Here is a 17,293-nt window from a genome sequence, read left to right on the forward strand (position 1 = left end):
CTTTATTTAAGTAAGCAAACTGGGTCTTGTTTACTAATACCTGGCAAGCATAGAAAGCTATTGAAACAGATCTTTCATAAAACTTATGCAATGACTCATATCATGAAATCACAGAGAATATTTCTTTTGGTCCAACCAAGTAATGACCTTAATAATGAATGAATTTACATTTCAGTAAACAAACATAGTCTGTTCTCTGTGAAGTATCCCCTTTCTGTAAATCTTCTGATGGTTACCTCCGTTGGTGTAGTTGACAGTATCAGCACCGCCTCCACAGCCTCCATAACCACCACCTAAACCAGCTCCTGACGAGTCCACGCCACCATCACCCGGACTGGTCCACACCAGGCCACGACCTCCAGTGTCTAGTCGTGCTTCACCCTCCAGGTGCATGTTCCCGGCGGTTATAGTGATGGAGTCGCCGTAGATACCAGAACTATACCGCATCATAACATCAGATACTTCCAGTTTGATATCCTTACTGTGGGAGATTTCAGCTAAAGCTTGAAGGGACAGGTAGTCAAAGGCCAAAGTCCCTGTAATAAAAACCATAATTTGTATTATTTCTTCAAACCTTTAGATAATAAAACTGTTTTATATGCAAACCAGTTCCCTTTCTAAAAATTTTTAACAGTAAACTTTCTCCTGCCAGACTCATTTTTTAATTATAATGGTTGATACTTATAATTGATGAATATAAATCAGAAAGTCTCTTAAGATTTAAGTTACATAAATAGCTAAACATGTACAATCGCTTTTTCCATTAAATTGCATCTCGTAAATATGAACACTTTCATACAGACTGATTCAGCAAGAAAATTTTACACTAACAAAATCGCTTCTGGTGGACATTAATTATAAATCTAAAGCATGATATGAGTGAGACAATAACAGTAGAACCATTATCAAAATAATAAGGGTAGTTTACCATTAGGCAGAGCAACATAAGCGTTATTGATGAATCTGCTGTTCTTGGCTGTGACTGCTACTGTCATACTGCGACTGTATTCCAATGTCAGATTCATCACTCCTACTAGATGTCCAAGTAAATCGAGGGTTGGGTGAGCTGTACCAATCAGTCGGAAGTCTGTCGAGGCGTACATGTTACCCTTCTCGTCGACAATGAAGTTTGCGGGCGGGATGGAGCGGATGATGCTGTACTTATCATACTCCACATAGAAGTGTTGGTTATCCCTCATGTGTATAAACCCAGACATATCTCCCAAGACGAGGCCGAGGTTGATTGAGTTTATACCCGAGCCAGTAGGGTCATTTATCTGGAGCATTGCCTGTTGGAAAAGTGTTAAACATGTTACATAGAAAACTATCGGCGGTACTCTAAGCAGCTGGAATTATTTTTCTTATGATTGTATACATCTGAATTCTAATGTTATATATAAAGATTAGATGCAAGACAGTCATTGCGAAACATTTTTCTAAGTAGATCAATTTTACTCTTTTGAAATGAGGAAAAAGTACCTAATATTAGCATGTTTCACTACATAGGACCAAAAATTCATCAATATGACTAACCTTTCTGTTCAGCATGAGATGATCGAAGTTGAGTTGTGCGTTGTTGTCTATACTGTCGTTGTTAGTGACAACTCTTGGATTACGTTCCCAGACTACCAGAGGTTTAGGGATAGCCAGGTCGTTACCATCTACATAGAGTCGACTCTCGTAGGTGTAGGCTGTCACCTTATCCTCCATGAATACAGACCCAGGTCCGCCCATATCTCCTGTAGTGGTGCCGCCTTGACCCACAGCCAGTAACCGACCACGATATTGATTCAACTCGACAGAGTGTGTAGCTATACGGCCACCAGCGCCTCCTCCAGCAGTCTCATGACCTAAACCACCAGATGTACTAATGGTTCCATGGCCTCGGAATTGTCCTAAAAACAGAAATATATTATGTCATAATCGAATCATACCATGAAATTTGGACAAAATAACTTCAATAAAATTGAAGCAATTCATCACCACCAAAACATTCCCATAACTCAAACAGGTCCACACTACCACCACCATTTTTGGCTATTTGATCAGTTTATTTCTCCTCCTTATCAATAGTAAACTCATGAGCGATACCCCAGAAAGATCAATCACCGCTACTGTTGGCTGTGCCATCAGTTCATCCTTCCCCTCAATAACATTGAGCTTACCAGAAATAACCCAGACAGATTAACAGCTACCAATACTGCTGGTGCTCTCCAGTCAGTTCCCGTTACTCTCCATCACCAGTAAACTTACCAGAAATAACCCAGACAGATTTACAGCTACCACTACTGCTGGTGCTCTCCAGTCAGTTCCCGTTACTGTCCATTACCAGTAAACTTACCAACAATAACCCAGACAGACTTACAGATACCAATACTACTGGTGCTCTTCAGCCAGTTCCCCTTACTCTCTATCACCAGTAAACTTACCAGCAATAACCCAGACAGACCCTCCGCTGCCACCACCACTGTTGGATGCTCCATCAGCTCCATCTGCTTCTATTGAACCATCTAGGAGGAACTGGGTGCCCACTGAAATCTTTGCCTTGCCACCACCGCGGCCACCAGGCACTCCGCCAGCACTGTCACCTCCACTACTTCCTGATTCATCTGGCTCGTACAGAGATCCATATGCAATACCTCCAGTCGCAGAAGCAGCATCTGAGAATATGTCATATAATATTTTTAATGTCGGAAATATGAAAGAAAATTAAACACTTGTACTTTGTTACTGAAAAAGACAGTGATGTAAGTAATGTAAGTAACGAGGCCGTAAAATTTCATCGGGTTGGTCCCAAAACCTCTGGAAAAGAGTTTTGACTGTTGACTGATATGGTAGAAAAAAAAAGTGTATACTATTGCCCCCTCTAGAAGTCATTTAACTTACTGTTGCCCCCTCTAGATGCATGTCCACCACCTGTGGACGAGTTGGATGGGTGACCAGTTCCTCCCACTACAGCTGTGCCACTACACAGGAAAACGGCGAGTGGTTCCAGCATAAAGTCAGAAGCTTCAATCTCAAACTTATCTGCTTTAAATAGGGCTTCATACTTCACATCCTGTAAGTATTTAAAGTGAATTGTGAACAGCTATTTTCTTGCATTCCTTAACAAGAAAAATCGTGATAAATCATTTCTTCTATGTATGTACTTAATACAACATCAAACCAAAGGCATACCAAATCGTATTAACAATTCTTGCCTGACAAAATAACTATATCACATATTTAACTTCATTATGTTATCTTAGATTTATTGTTGTTATTTTCTTGAATTAGTTTTACACATTCATACTAGCAATGGGCAATCACTTACAAGTAATTAAAGTCAAGAATCAAATGTGAAGTTAATGTAATATCGATACATGTTTGATAACCAACTTTGGAAAAGAAAACAGCATTACATCAGACTTTCACATTACCCTCATGTCAGTGATATAATTATTTTAGGATCTGAAGGAGGTTAACAAATCTAGAATAACTTACCAGGTAGCCTACTGTCAGTTTGAGTCCCATGGGAGGTGGAAGCTCCATGATAGATCCTGAGCCCTGCTCCAGACTGCCGAACACGAACCAGCCTGGGACACCAGCTGTGTACACACCACTGGTGAAGAAGCTGGTCTGAGCTCCGGGTCCTATGTTGATGACACGCCCTGGTACAATCCTCATGTGTTGAACACCAATGATCTCACCATTCCACTTAAAGGCTATCTCACCTTTACCTAGCATATAGACAAGCTGTGACAGGTACACCCGAGCTCCTGTGTCCACCCACAGGTTCACAGGTGTCTTCGTTAGGGACTGACTCTCCTCAAGGTAACCCGTCTGGTTCGACTTCATATGAATTCTAGCCGTTTTATCACCGTGAATTTTGATAATTCTCAGCGTTTTAGTGACTGTGTTATCTTCTTTCATTGCTAATGTTGCGTTACCGTACATATGAACATCATTGAATTCATATGTGGTTACATTGACCTCATCCAATTCAAGGTAGTGATCCCAATATCTCTCATGATTGTCCAGGAACAGTTGCTTGTATGGCCGTTTGTAGCGTGTGTCTTGTATAAATGTTGTTCCTGGCCCACCTTCATCCATGTGTTGTCCTTGTCCGGATCCACCAGTGCTGTTGAATTTACCAAAGAAATAGATCTCAGTGTCAAGGTAAAACGCCATTCTACCACCAGCTCCACCTGTGTAGCCGGATCCTCCCTGGTTAGAAAATACACCATGGCCTTCAAGGTTCGGTGACTCAATATAAATCGTGCCGCCGCTGCCACCACCAGTGCTGGAAGAATCTCCATCACTGCCGTCTGATGTAACAGTTCCGTCCACCAAGAGACTCCTTGAGATGTGTAGGTTGACAATACCACCACCGAGACCAGGTAAGGAGGAAGAGGTGTTGGAGCTACCTCCAGCACTGCCTCGTCTGTTGGGTGTGTACAGACTACCATAGTAGGCACCACCTTCCATCAGGGGCTGTTTGGTCGATTGATCATATATTCCACCACCTCGACTAGCAAATCCACCTCCTGTACCATATCCTCCATACATTGTACCAGTTCCTAACACCTCATCTAGTGTGTCTAGAGGTCTGTCAGTAGAGGAAGTGGTCATCGTGGCACCAGCTTCAATATTCAGTACTGATACAATCAAAAAGATACTTTCAGCAGAGACGGTAGACCTGTACCGGGAATCCAACTGACCAAAAGTAGCATTCATAGGCACATCAGGGGCGTATTTCAGAGTGGACAAAGCACGAAGATCAACTGTACCAAACCGAGAATTACCGGCAATATCTTTGTATGTGTAGCCACCATTAGAGAGCATAGCTGTATTAGCATTGGGCCCAAGGTACATCAGTGTCTCAAATCCTAGTATCAGATCCAGGACTCCTGTTAGTGTACCAAATATCTGGATGGATCGGGACTCTGGGTAAGCACTTCTCATATTTATACCTGTACCATAGATATAAACAATACCTGGCAGATGTAGTTCTCCAGTTTCATCTATAATGAAGTTAACACCAGAGGTGAATGCCTTTCTCTTGGCTTCCTCAAACTCCAGAACAAATTTCTGGTCCCCATGTACATGGAGCAGACCACTTCTATCACCAACCATCTGCCGAACATCAAGATTAACTGTAACACCATTGCCAATGATCTGCAGTGCAGCATTATTCATGAGATGAAGCTCATCAAAGTTAAAGTCATTCATGCTAGCCTCCTTGATAGTAGCATATTTGTCAATAGGTCGTTTCTTGTTGTCGATGAGAAGACGCCTGTATGGTTTGAAGTTCCGTATATCCTCTAAATACACAGTTCCTGCACCTCCAGCATCCTCATCTGTGAATCCTGAACCACCATTGGCTTGATAGTCACCTTCATATCTTATTTCTCTCGAACAGTTGATAGATATTCTTCCTGCTGAGCCACCACCGACATCTTGTGCGAGTCCATTTCCTCCGACAGCGGAGAATGTTCCATAACCGTCAATGTCTACTGTCTCGATCCATATACTTCCGGCACTACCGCCTCCTTCAGCACTGTCACTGCCACTCACGGTCACCTCGCCGTCGTTGTACAGCTGGCTACCAGCCTTCAGATATATTTTTCCACCACCTTTACCACCAGCAGGTCTCGCCCTACTGCCTGGTTCAATAGGATTGTACAGAGAACCATAGTAACCACCAGATATAGCTTCCGCACCACCACCATTACCGGCGTGCCCAGCACCACCCTTCTTACCATTAGCCTCTGAAGCGTTTCCAAGGTCTGTGTCGATAGTGGTTGATAATGTTCTATCATAGCTAGCAGCAGAGAGACAGGCTTCTTGTTCTACAAGAATGTATGATGAAGAAATGTTGAAGTAATCAGCCCTCAGGCACGCCTGGTATTTGATGTCGAGAATACTCACTAACATGTCAGCTCCAGTGTTTTTGTCGTAATCCAAAGCACTTGCAGGGTCCATCTGAAACGTTCCAAAGGTCACTCTGGCCAAATTGGATAGGGATGTAGCCTGGAATGGTACAATCATGGCATTTGCGCCCATTCTCATGTGTCTACCCGGTCCTAAGATCAGATTCACCACACCTCGCAGTATACCGTCCAAATCCAGGGCAGTGGATGCCTTTCCAAGGATTGTAGAAGTTTCAGACAGCACAAACTCGCCTCCATCGTGAAGCTCCAGGTTGATCTCAAGCTTCGATACTGTTGAAGTTGCAGTTCGTTCTAGAGTACCTTTCTGACTGGCACGGAGTCGCAGTATACCTGTTCCGTCACCATTCATCTTGAGGATGTTAATGGTTTTATTGACAGTTGTGTCGACTGCAATTTGCAGTTTAGCATAATTGTACATGTTGACAAAATCAAACTCGAGATCCAAGCTATTTTCAGCTAAGGTCATGTAATAATCCTGCTGCCCATTAGCATTATCTATGGTCAATGTCTCAACAATTGTGTTGGCTGTGGAGCTTCCAATTTTCTGATAGATAGAGCCAGGTCCTCCTTTTCCATTGGCTGCTGGAGAGTTACCTCCCTTGGCACTATATGTTCCTGTCTGGGAGAAGGTTTCAGTAAGGGATTCCACTGCAATACGTCCAGCACTTCCACCTCCGCTGTCTAGTTCTGTGGCATCTCCTCCATCAACAGCCATTTTACCAAAGCCAGTAAGAGTCTCAAGACAGACCACGTATATACTGCCTCCACTACCACCACCGCCGGTACTTGAACCTTCACCTTTGGCTGACAGTAGACCATTCAGAGTAAAAGTCACAGCTGATATCTGTATAACACTACCACCATAGCCACCATCTCCACCTCGGGTTCCCACGGTAAGGGGTTCATATATGGTACCGAACGCTGCTGGGGTATCACTGGTTGTGTAGTTAGCCCCTACACCACCAGAGCTGGCATATGACCCACCAGATTTATTGACGCCTTGTGAACTTGCTGGAGCATCTGCAACTTCTCCTTTTCCATCTACGTTCAGTTCGGCTTCCCTTTCAAGTGTCAAAGAGCCTACTGTTATTTTCATCGAGTTTGCATACATCTTCACAAACCGCTTCATATCCAGAGTAGCAACAGTTAGCTCAAGCTTGACTACTGGTATGAACTGTGAGTTTTTCTTTAGAATGAGCAGAGCAAGGTTGTAGCTTCCAGGGGTACTTGTGGCTCTGTACACACCTTGTTCAAAGTTAGCGGTGTATGAGGTGTTATGTAAATATAATTTTCCACCCTCCTCCATGATGATATTCTTACATGTAACTTGGCCTTTCAGGACCGCTGTGGTGCCAGCGACAGTCATGTTAACTGGTGCGTGAAGCGTAGCGTTTTCCCCGATGTCCATGTTAACCACCAAGACTAAACTACTCTCCACTCCCTCCACATATTCGGCCTTCAGTATCTGCTCACCCTCTACAAACAGCCAGCTAGTCTTGTCTCCATAGAATTTCTTCACACTCAGAACTGTCGTTGTTGTACCAAACTGAGCATTGGCATAACCTGAAAGGAAATATATTCATTTTAGTTGTTGCATGATCCCAATTGTAATCTTTATTACAATATTGAAGTCATCTCAGTGGTAAGAACACTAAATGGCAAAAGCTTTTCAGAAAGACTGTGGATCTTCTTGTTTCCATACATAAAAGAGAGACAACAATGGAGATGATGCAATGCAGAAGAAGAAGATGGGGAAAAGACTAAGTTGGGACGTGAAAAGGTAAAGGGTTACCCACTGAAAGGGACTTTTATAAGTTATAATACTTGATTCACAATCGATGTAAGATAATACTTTTCCAAGTATCAAAATTAAAGCCATGATACTATTTTTTTTAAACAGTGTGATTGAACATAAATGTATACACTTAGACTATCGATTTCCCCCCTAGTCTTAAACATACCACTTAGAGTCATTTCATCAAAGATGTACTGGTCAGAGGTAGTGCCCTGGACCTGTGTCTTTGTCTGTTCCTGTAGAGGGTCTGTGGTATCGCCCATCACATACAGTCGTCTGTTAGGACTGGCCAGGGTCGTTGTTCCGTCGTAGATAAACACCGTGCCAGGTCCAGCCTTTACAGTGTTAAAGTCATCGTCATTTCCAGCTCCATACGCCATCAAAGTACCGTCAAATGTGTACCTGTAGCGAGTAAAACACATAAATAGCCGTAAATAAGGTGGACTTGACAACAGAAATAGGATCTACTTAGTTAAAATTGTAAACTCCTATTTCAATTAGTTTTGAAATAAGAAAGTTGAAAATTTATATTTTCTCTTACATTATCAGGATTAGTCTGCATTTTAAAACATAATAAATTAATAATAGATTATCACTTTCACAATGTCTATAAAAATACTAGATAGTATGATCCCTTACTCTGCCTTGCACATGTATAATACTTACTCCTGTGTGAGGGTGACGACTATTCTGCCTCCTGCTCCCCCTCCCCCCTGACCAGTACCAGCGCCTCCATTAGCTGTGAAGGTACCATGACCGGTGAGGTATTTGGACTGAATGTACAGGGTACCACCACTACCGCCACCAGCATCTGTTCCATTTCCTGGATTTCCATTGGCATGGATAGATCCTACAAATTCCAATTAAGCATTCAATAAATCTAATCTTGACAGAAGGCTTATACTTACTCTTATGAAACAGAAACAAGGATAGACTTCAGTGACCACAGTGTCATATTTACCTTCGTTAGTGAGAGTATTCTGAACCAGAAGCGTGAGCAGACCGCCGCCGTTTCCACCGATTCCTCCCTGAGTGTTACTGCCGCCGCCACTGCCAGTCTCATTGGTGGATCGCACTAAGCCATAGGCAGCACCTCCAGGGACAGCAGACGATGCTGAACCTCCTTGGGCGCCGTGACCACCACCAGTACCCTGTCAGACAGGACACAATGGAAACATTTACAAGTAGGAACTAGAACACTGACACATCAGAAAGGGCCCCGCTATGTGTCTGACGTGCTTAAGTAGAAAAGTAGTATTTTGACAACGAATTCTTCCGTGTTAGCTATATGTTGCTAATAAATAATTAATGTCAACATTAATTGGGAAACCGATGATGGTTCATTATTATAATTCTTTGGAGAAAGTCTTCCAAGTATTTGACTTGAATCCTGATTCCAAGCTAACATTACATTAAGAGCATACAATTAACTCAAATAAATTTGACCTTGACCTTTGACTTAGTAACCTTGGCCCATGACCTTACCTTTGGACAGTCAACTCCTTGTTTAATTCTGAACAACTTTGCATCATAATGTTATAACAAAATGTTTATCAGTTAAGAGCAACAACATTGTGGTTTTTTATAAATGTTAAAATCCAAGATGGCCGATTTTTTAATTTAATTTCAGCCTGAAAAATTACCAAGCAGATCTAGGATGGATGGGGAATCATCATGTAAAATATGGGGAAAATACTCCACTCCCTTCCATCATTAATGTGCAAAAGAAAAAAAACGGACAGACGGACGGACGGACAGACAGACGGACGGACGGGACGGACGGACAACCTGATTACTATAGGGCACCCGCATCTCGATGCGGGGCCCTAATAAAGGTAATTATTTACATCTATTTATACAGATAGTTTACTCTAATATCCTCCATTTTATTCTGGATACATCATTATACACTAGCAGAATGCACATTCCTATTTTTGCACCAGGAATCAAACCGAAGTCTTTGGCATGATGACAGCCAAATGAGTTGCAGATACTGTATGCACAAGCGACATTAACTAACTACTTTTACACAAGTATGTCAATATTTCATATTGCATTTCATCATTTGATAATTCATAAATTACAGAAGAGAAAGGGAAAACAATTCTACTTCCAACTGGTTTATAATGATCCATAATGACTTTCTATGGTTCTTTTTTTCAGTTATACCATAAAAGGATGTGCCAAGTTTAAAATGAGGATGAAATCCGAAGTATCTGGAGATAGGTCAGCAGTTATAACCTCCTTAACCACCTCTACCATGACCCAAAACTTAATGGTTTACACAGTACAGTCAATGAGACTTACATCTGCTCCTGCCCCGGTACCTTGACCTGCCCCAGGGCCTCCACCACTCAGGTCGATCCTTGAGCCAGGGGTTAGGTTAATGTTATTACTCTCCATATCCAGAGTCTCGGCGTAAAGTACACCAGCGTAGTGGATCTCCAGGTCACTAATCAACAGCTTCTTCCCTGTCTTGGGCAGGATTCCTGTACCATAGCTCTTGATGATAAGAGAGCTGAACCGATACGCTCCAGCGTCCGTTATAAACACGTGAGCGCCACTGGAATAACTAGCTGTTCTTGTCTTGGCTGAGAAACTTGCAGTTTGATGAGAAGCAATGATCATGTTGTTGATGTTCGTGAGCATTCCTGAAAAATTATAATTAATCGTCTTATACTCTTGAAAGAGAAAAATGTTGAAAATAAAAGAAAATACAAATCAGAAGGATTAATTTTAAATAGTACTCAAAAGATTTAAAACCCATTCAGATTTCAATCTTTTCAATTACATGTGTAGTTGTAAAAAAATTGTAAAGTCTTACAATTGATTTGACAACACTGACCCTAAAAGCTAATTCTTATTATCGATCATCAGATTCAGATTAATTTTTTGGAAATTTAAAAACAAATTGTTACCGTCGAATACATTTCCTGCTCCATTGAATTCTGTTGTTGCAGGAAGTCTGGCTTCTCCATTCTCTGTGAGGACCAAACTGCATTTGAGTTGGGTGTAAGTCTTGTCCTCATCTGCTGTGAATATAACATCATCATCAACCTTTAGGGTACTTCTGTCTCCACAATCAAGCTCCTTGGCTTTAAGATGAAGATTCGGTGTGGTGACATGCAGCAATACATCATTTCCTACAGTTAACTGGTCTACCCTGACATCTGAACTTCCCGAGATATCAATAACAGTTCCTGATACTTCATCTCCTGTCACGTAAGAGTTGTCTGCCATCAGATGTAAGAACTGTAGACTGCTCTTTATAGATTTGATGTAGGCTGTACCAGCCCCTCCGCCATTACCGCCTTGGGAGGCGTTACCACCCTGAAGTTTGTACTCCCCAGTAAAGTTGTAGTCTCCAGTGATATCGAGGAAGACGCGGCCTCCGCCACCTCCACCGCCTCCAGTGGAGTTAGAGCCACCTCCTTGTACAGACAAAACGCCATTGCCGATCAGATCAGATGATGTGACTACGATAGACCCACCGCTGCCACCACCTCCACCATCTACACCTTCCAAGCCGTTGGCAGAAACATTTCCGTACAGAGTGAACTGGTCTGTGACTGATATTGTTAGTTTGCCTCCTCCTGTCCCACCTACACCTCCAGTACTGGTGCTACCACCTCCGGATCCAATATCTCCGGCAGTGAAAACGTCGCCATAGTACTCTACAGATGGTGAAGTTAGAGAGCTGGAGTTCCCACCGGTACCACCATAACTGGCCCCTGAACCGTCAGATCCAGCTCCTGTTCCTGAACCTGCTGCTGAGCCTTGTCCGTTTGTGCTGATCGTGCCTTCGTATGCCACTTGCAGGTTACGGGCTTCCACTGACAGGAACTTACCTTCTAATGTTCCACCATATTTGATGTTCAGGTCATTGAGAACAGATAGTGTAAACGTATTTGTAGAATCTGTACCGAGGATGAGAATGCCATCAGTAGTTACATCCAGTGTTGTTAAAGACAGTTTTGAAGCTACACCGATGTTTGAGGATGACAACCCGCTGCGACTGGTGGAGGAGAAACTTGCCTTTCCTCCTGAAGCAACAATGAGGTTCCTCATATTCAGGACGGTACCTTTGACATCAAAACTTACTGAGTCATTCACTGGTTCATCGTTCTTTATCAGCAACTTGGCTGGCAGTTTAGCAGTACCTTCAATGATAAGTTTGCATTCCATTGCGAAGGGATACTGTGTTCCATAGGATGTAGCAATATCAAAGTCCTGAGTAGAATCGATGTACAATGTACCAGAATAATCACCAACAACAAGTTCAATAGTAGCGGTTGTGATGGTGGAGACAAAAGAAGTTAGAGCTTTCCCCTTCAGGATTAGTTCTGACAGCGTTGTTGTGATGCCGCTGATCCATGTCTGTCTTACCGTGTCCAGACCATTGTTATCAATATTGATCGTTTTCTTCAGGGCACTACCAGACTTGGTAAACTGCTGGTATACAGTTCCACTTGCACCATGTTCAGTGTCACCTTCTCCGCCATAGCAAACTGCCTTACCGTGGAAGTCAGTTACGGAATTTGCAATGATAGCTATTCGACCACCACCACCTCCACCTTGTGTGTCACTTTTGCCACCGTTGGCACTGATGGCTCCGTGACCTTCAAGAGAGTTGGCGTTGATGTAAATGCTGCCACCACTAGCGCCACCTTCTGTGGTACCTGGATCACCATCTGCTTCCAACGTTCCATCAATTGTGACAGTGCCAGCAGAAGCCTCTATCTTTATGATTCCACCTCCTCTGTTAGTACTGCATCCACTTCCTGCATCCACTGGTAGTACAGCGCTACCATACTGGACATTGGGGTTAGTTCCACCTTCACCACCGTGACTGGCACCCTTAGTCGCACTACCCGCACCAGAACCTGTGGTTGATCCGCCTCCTGTTACAGATACACTGGCTCCGTCCTCTAACTTGAAATTATCACCTTGGAATATGAATTCCTTGGTGTCCTTAGCTAGGTAAAGTCTGGACTTTGGGTACATCTCAAATTCTGTGGCTTTGATTGTGACAGAGTTCTCGTTGTATGTCATGGAAGAGTTGTAGCCAAACCTCAGCAGGGTAAGAGCATTTCCACTTGGGTTCAAACTTCCTCCAGTCTTTATTTCACCTGTGGCATACTCCTTGAGAACAAGGGAAGATAACTCCATCGCGCCAGTGTCATACAGGGTAAAGACCGAGTTTTTACCCATAGTTAAAGTAGAGGATGTAACACTTCCTCTAACGACTAGCTCAGGACTTTCGCCAGTAACAAACAAGTCAGCTGTGGCACTTAGTGTTCCAGTTGCATCAACGATAAAGCCACACTGACTTCCTGTCATGTCGTCAAGGAACCTAGTGACAGAGAATGTTTTCCCTGCGGTGATGTGAATTGTGGCAGATCCGTCTCCTAGGAGTTCTGTTGCAGTGACAGTTGTCTCTACTTTCATCGTGTTGCCGTTGTCAAGGGTCAGTTTGGTAAATGTTGTACTAGATACACCATTAGCGTTTAACAAACGTGTCGTTCCAGCGCCACTTATGGTCAACTCCTTCGATGTCTGACCACCGGTCAAGGGTTTCTCCAAATACACGGTGCCTAAAACAAATAAAATCTTAATTAATGTATTGTCAAGTATGCACTTTTAATGACGACAAATATGTAGCTATAACAGCATTGATTAATGTAAAGCATAATTTTATCCATAAAATCATCAAATAATATGCAAGTTCAATTTTCTTGGAAACAAAAACGATTAAAATACCTGGACTAGCGTCTGAATCTCCTCCTGAAGCTGTGATTGTCCCGTCAAAGGAATAGGTGGTGGACGTTACGATAGCCACTCGACCACCTCCACCCCGAACTCCTCCATTAGCCTGGATAACACCACTCCCAGAGAAGGTCTGTCCATTCAGGATAATACTGCCACCGCTGGCACCATCCTGACCATCCATCTTTATGTCACCATCCACTACCATGCTACCAGAGACGATGATTTCCACCTGTCCACCGCCGCGCTTGGTCGTGGCTGTGGCACTGTTTCCATTACTGCCATGAGTTCTGGGTTGAATGACATTACCATAGGGATCGGCTGTGCTATCCTTCCCTGTACCGCCGTGTGTGGCTCCTGTAGACGAGGAAGACGCAGCTCCTGGTCCACCAGTCTGGTAACCTGCCCCCACACCATTAATCTCGCCTCCTACTTTGATCTCCAGTGAATCAGTGTTAATGGTTGTCTTGTTGATGCCATCAGGATCACCGAGAAGATTCAGTTTACCTCCGGCCTCAATAACAATAGAGGTGAATGTGTGGGATATGGCCTGTAGATTACACTCCTGGGTGCGTGGAATGTACACGTCTCCAGTGCAGGTGAGATTGGTTGTGGTGCTCAGCTCTGTGGCCGTGTATCCCGACTGGAGAGTGTATGATGAAGTGGGGATACTGAAGGTTGACACTGTCTGATAGTCAGACACTTGTACAGTGGTTTTCTTACTGCCACTGGATCCGTCACATTTGGTCGAGCGTTGTATATCGCCGTCGACGTCTACAGCAAGCGTATCTAAAATCAACACGCTCTGTGATGGAGCTAAATTTGTTCCCGATGTACCAGGGAATGCCATCTTTAGTTTTCCCCCACCTCTAACATTGAGGTTTTTGGTATTGAGAAGCATAGCACCACACAACTCTAGGGTGACATCTCCCTCTAGTACAGTCGTCTCCGGTAACTCTATCTTAGCTCTCTCCTTCACGTAGATATCATTCGGTAAGACAACATTGTTTTTGTTGAATGAGGATTTGGTAGCGTAGTAGAATTCGGTGTACTCCTCCACTACGAATGTAGAGCCAGTAACACTGATGATATTAGCTATTCTAGCCTGTACGGCATCTGAAGCCGAGGCTCTAGCCTGAAGACCAAAAGTACACTTGGACTGGACCTCAATGGTGTCAACCTCTAAAACAAGTACATTTTCAGGTACGACTAGCTGTGATACAGCTTCTGTCTCCCCGCTGTTCTTAATGATGGCCTGAAATGATATCATTTATACCAATCTTTTACACATACAACAAAGATGATATATTTGTATCAAATAACAAATCTTATGAAGACAAAGGAAGAAGTTGATTACTTGTTCAAACTTTGATGCAAATGACGGTAATTATTACATCAGAGTAATTACAGGAGAACATTATGCTTCTTTTTTTCAATGCCACATTTATATCAGAGATTACTACATTAACTATTTGTGAATATGGTATATAAACACTTACATATGTGGATGGATCCATAGGGTTGTCACAGGCGAGGTAGATGATTCCAGCTGCGCCTCGCTGATTTCCGTCACCACCGTAGACTGTGACTCCATCCCCGAGGTAAGCAGTGGTAGTGTAAGTTATAGCGATCAGACCCCCACCGCCACCCCCAGCAGATCCACTGCCAGACTGTCCACCATTAGCTCGGATTATACCTAAGGCAAATTATCATCTTGTTATTCCTTATTTTATATAAGCATAGTACATTGTATATTGTTATTCCTTATTCTATGTAAACAGAGACAAAAAAATCAAAACAAATTGAACATTTCGAAATCTTCAATTTTACTGTGACAAAATAATCAGAAAAATGGTACCAATTCCAGACATGAGTTAAACAAAATGTGTGACTTGAGGGAATATAATGGTCGTATGTGTGACAGCCAGTGCCTTGTATCTATAATCATGCACTAAGACTTACCTCCGTTCTGCATGGATGTACAGCCGATCTCGATACTGCCACCAGATGCACCACCATAGCCTGTAGTATTGGCGTCTTGACCACTACACAAATAAACAGGACATTAGTCATCCTTTAACTTCCATACATCCACCAGTATATACCTATTTTGTTAATTTAATAACAAATTAAATTTGTTTGATTTTTAACTTGCTTAATCTAATAAGACCCCTTACCTATATGCATCCCTTCCCCCCTTTTCGAGGTCATATTTTCATTTACCTTGAATTTCAATTTTTATTTTTGTGAACTTTTGGTCTCTTAGTCTTAATTTGGACTTGTTAAGCACCTCCTAAACTTTTATAAAGTACTGTTGACATTTATCGGATCATATACGGTATAGGAACAAATTCAATGTTTAAACGCCACAATGGCAACACATGAATTTCTACAAAATTTAGCAAGATAACTTATAAACAATACATCACTTACTTAGCGGAGATGATGCCATGGTGAGTGAATGTTGCCGTGGTGATTTTGATGACCCCACCACCAGCTGCCCTAGTGTTACCTGTACCAGGCAGTGACGGACTCCTCATGTCATCGTTAGTGGGATCATAGAGCGTGTCTGATACTCCCTTACCTCCCTGGCCACCATGACTGCATCCCGAAGTGTTAGACACTGCGAAAACATGATATAGAGGATTATACGGCTGTATGAATTAAAAATATAATTACATTCAATTTGTTTCAAGAAAAATCTATTTGGCAATATATGACTTTATATATGATTTTAAGTACTTGAAGCTGAAAATATTAGCTTATGAGCAAAACTAGAAAAACTGACAAATCAGGAAGGACCCCTCTAAATGAGTGACCTTATAAGAACCTTGATGAGGAATGAAGAATACTAATGTTTAAACCATAAATTTATTGTAAGGGTGTTTGTAATAACATGTTTCACTGTAAATGTCTGCCAGTACAGTGTATAACCTACCTGATCCAGACACAGTGGATCCTTGGCCATCAAGGTCAATCGTAGCTCCATCCTCAGTAACAAAGCTAGCGGTGGCGTCAATCTCTAGCTTCCTACCAAGGATTGTACCAGTGGCGCCAATAAAGATGGAGTTGAGGTCTAGTTTGTAGTTGGTGTTGTTGTCCCTCATTGTTAGTGTACTACCCGCCAGTATGTTGAGGCTGGTGATGGTAAAGGAGGCCGGTGTCAGGGTATTCTGGGTCTTACTCGTCCCCTTCAGCTCCACGTTAGAGTCGATCATCTCCCACGTCGACACTCCAGACAGTATTCCCTCGAACAAGAAGTTAGACTTGTACATCTTCACATTGGACGGCAGCTGTAAAACGCCCTCGGTGTATACATTGGCATCGAATGGTAGATAGAGATTGGACTGACTGATAGAGATAGACTGGTGATGGCCGACGTGGATTACGCCTTTATTTTCCGGGTTGTTAATGAAGTCTTCTCCATATACGTTCTGGATGGTCAGTGAGTGTGTGGTCGTAGTGGCACTAGGCTCTAATGCCATGTGGGCACCGTTCAGTAGATACAGCTCATCTAGGGTAATAGAGGCTGTGCTGAAGGGCACCCAGGTACGACTAGAGTCATCACCAGTGATAGAGGTTACATCCATACTGGAGATCTTAGCCTGCAGCAGACAAACATCACATTATATCATAAACCTTTCAACTATTTTCAGAAAATACTGAACACACTGGTAACAAAAAGATTTTGCATTTTAAGATCTGTTGCTGTGCTTGTTTGATTTTTCTTTTCCAATATTTATCATGTACATTCATATAATACCTTAATAATTTATAATAGTGAATACACGTACACATG

The 17,293-nt window shown here is 42.6% G+C and overlaps 1 protein-coding gene across 3 annotated transcripts in view; it reads right to left on the reverse strand.

Moving 5' to 3' along the window:
- Positions 1–17,293, reverse strand: part of LOC138304713 (uncharacterized) — a 141,320-nt gene that overhangs the window by 45,857 nt on the left and 78,170 nt on the right. For all 3 annotated transcript variants that reach the window (XM_069244951.1, XM_069244950.1, XM_069244952.1), the window contains 16 exons: positions 16,433–17,099; positions 15,928–16,117; positions 15,457–15,539; positions 14,994–15,190; positions 13,489–14,749; positions 10,647–13,322; positions 10,036–10,379; positions 8,690–8,879; positions 8,395–8,578; positions 7,895–8,130; positions 3,484–7,496; positions 2,887–3,058; positions 2,430–2,660; positions 1,534–1,895; positions 929–1,289; positions 237–536 (listed from right to left, as the gene is read on the reverse strand). In XM_069244951.1, the coding sequence (XP_069101052.1) occupies positions 237–536; positions 929–1,289; positions 1,534–1,895; positions 2,430–2,660; positions 2,887–3,058; positions 3,484–7,496; positions 7,895–8,130; positions 8,395–8,578; positions 8,690–8,879; positions 10,036–10,379; positions 10,647–13,322; positions 13,489–14,749; positions 14,994–15,190; positions 15,457–15,539; positions 15,928–16,117; positions 16,433–17,099 (11,467 nt within the window). The remainder of the gene's footprint in view (positions 1–236; positions 537–928; positions 1,290–1,533; positions 1,896–2,429; positions 2,661–2,886; positions 3,059–3,483; positions 7,497–7,894; positions 8,131–8,394; positions 8,579–8,689; positions 8,880–10,035; positions 10,380–10,646; positions 13,323–13,488; positions 14,750–14,993; positions 15,191–15,456; positions 15,540–15,927; positions 16,118–16,432; positions 17,100–17,293) is intronic.

This window comes from Argopecten irradians, chromosome 12, assembly GCF_041381155.1.
Source record: "Argopecten irradians isolate NY chromosome 12, Ai_NY, whole genome shotgun sequence".
NCBI lineage: Eukaryota > Metazoa > Mollusca > Bivalvia > Pectinida > Pectinidae > Argopecten > Argopecten irradians.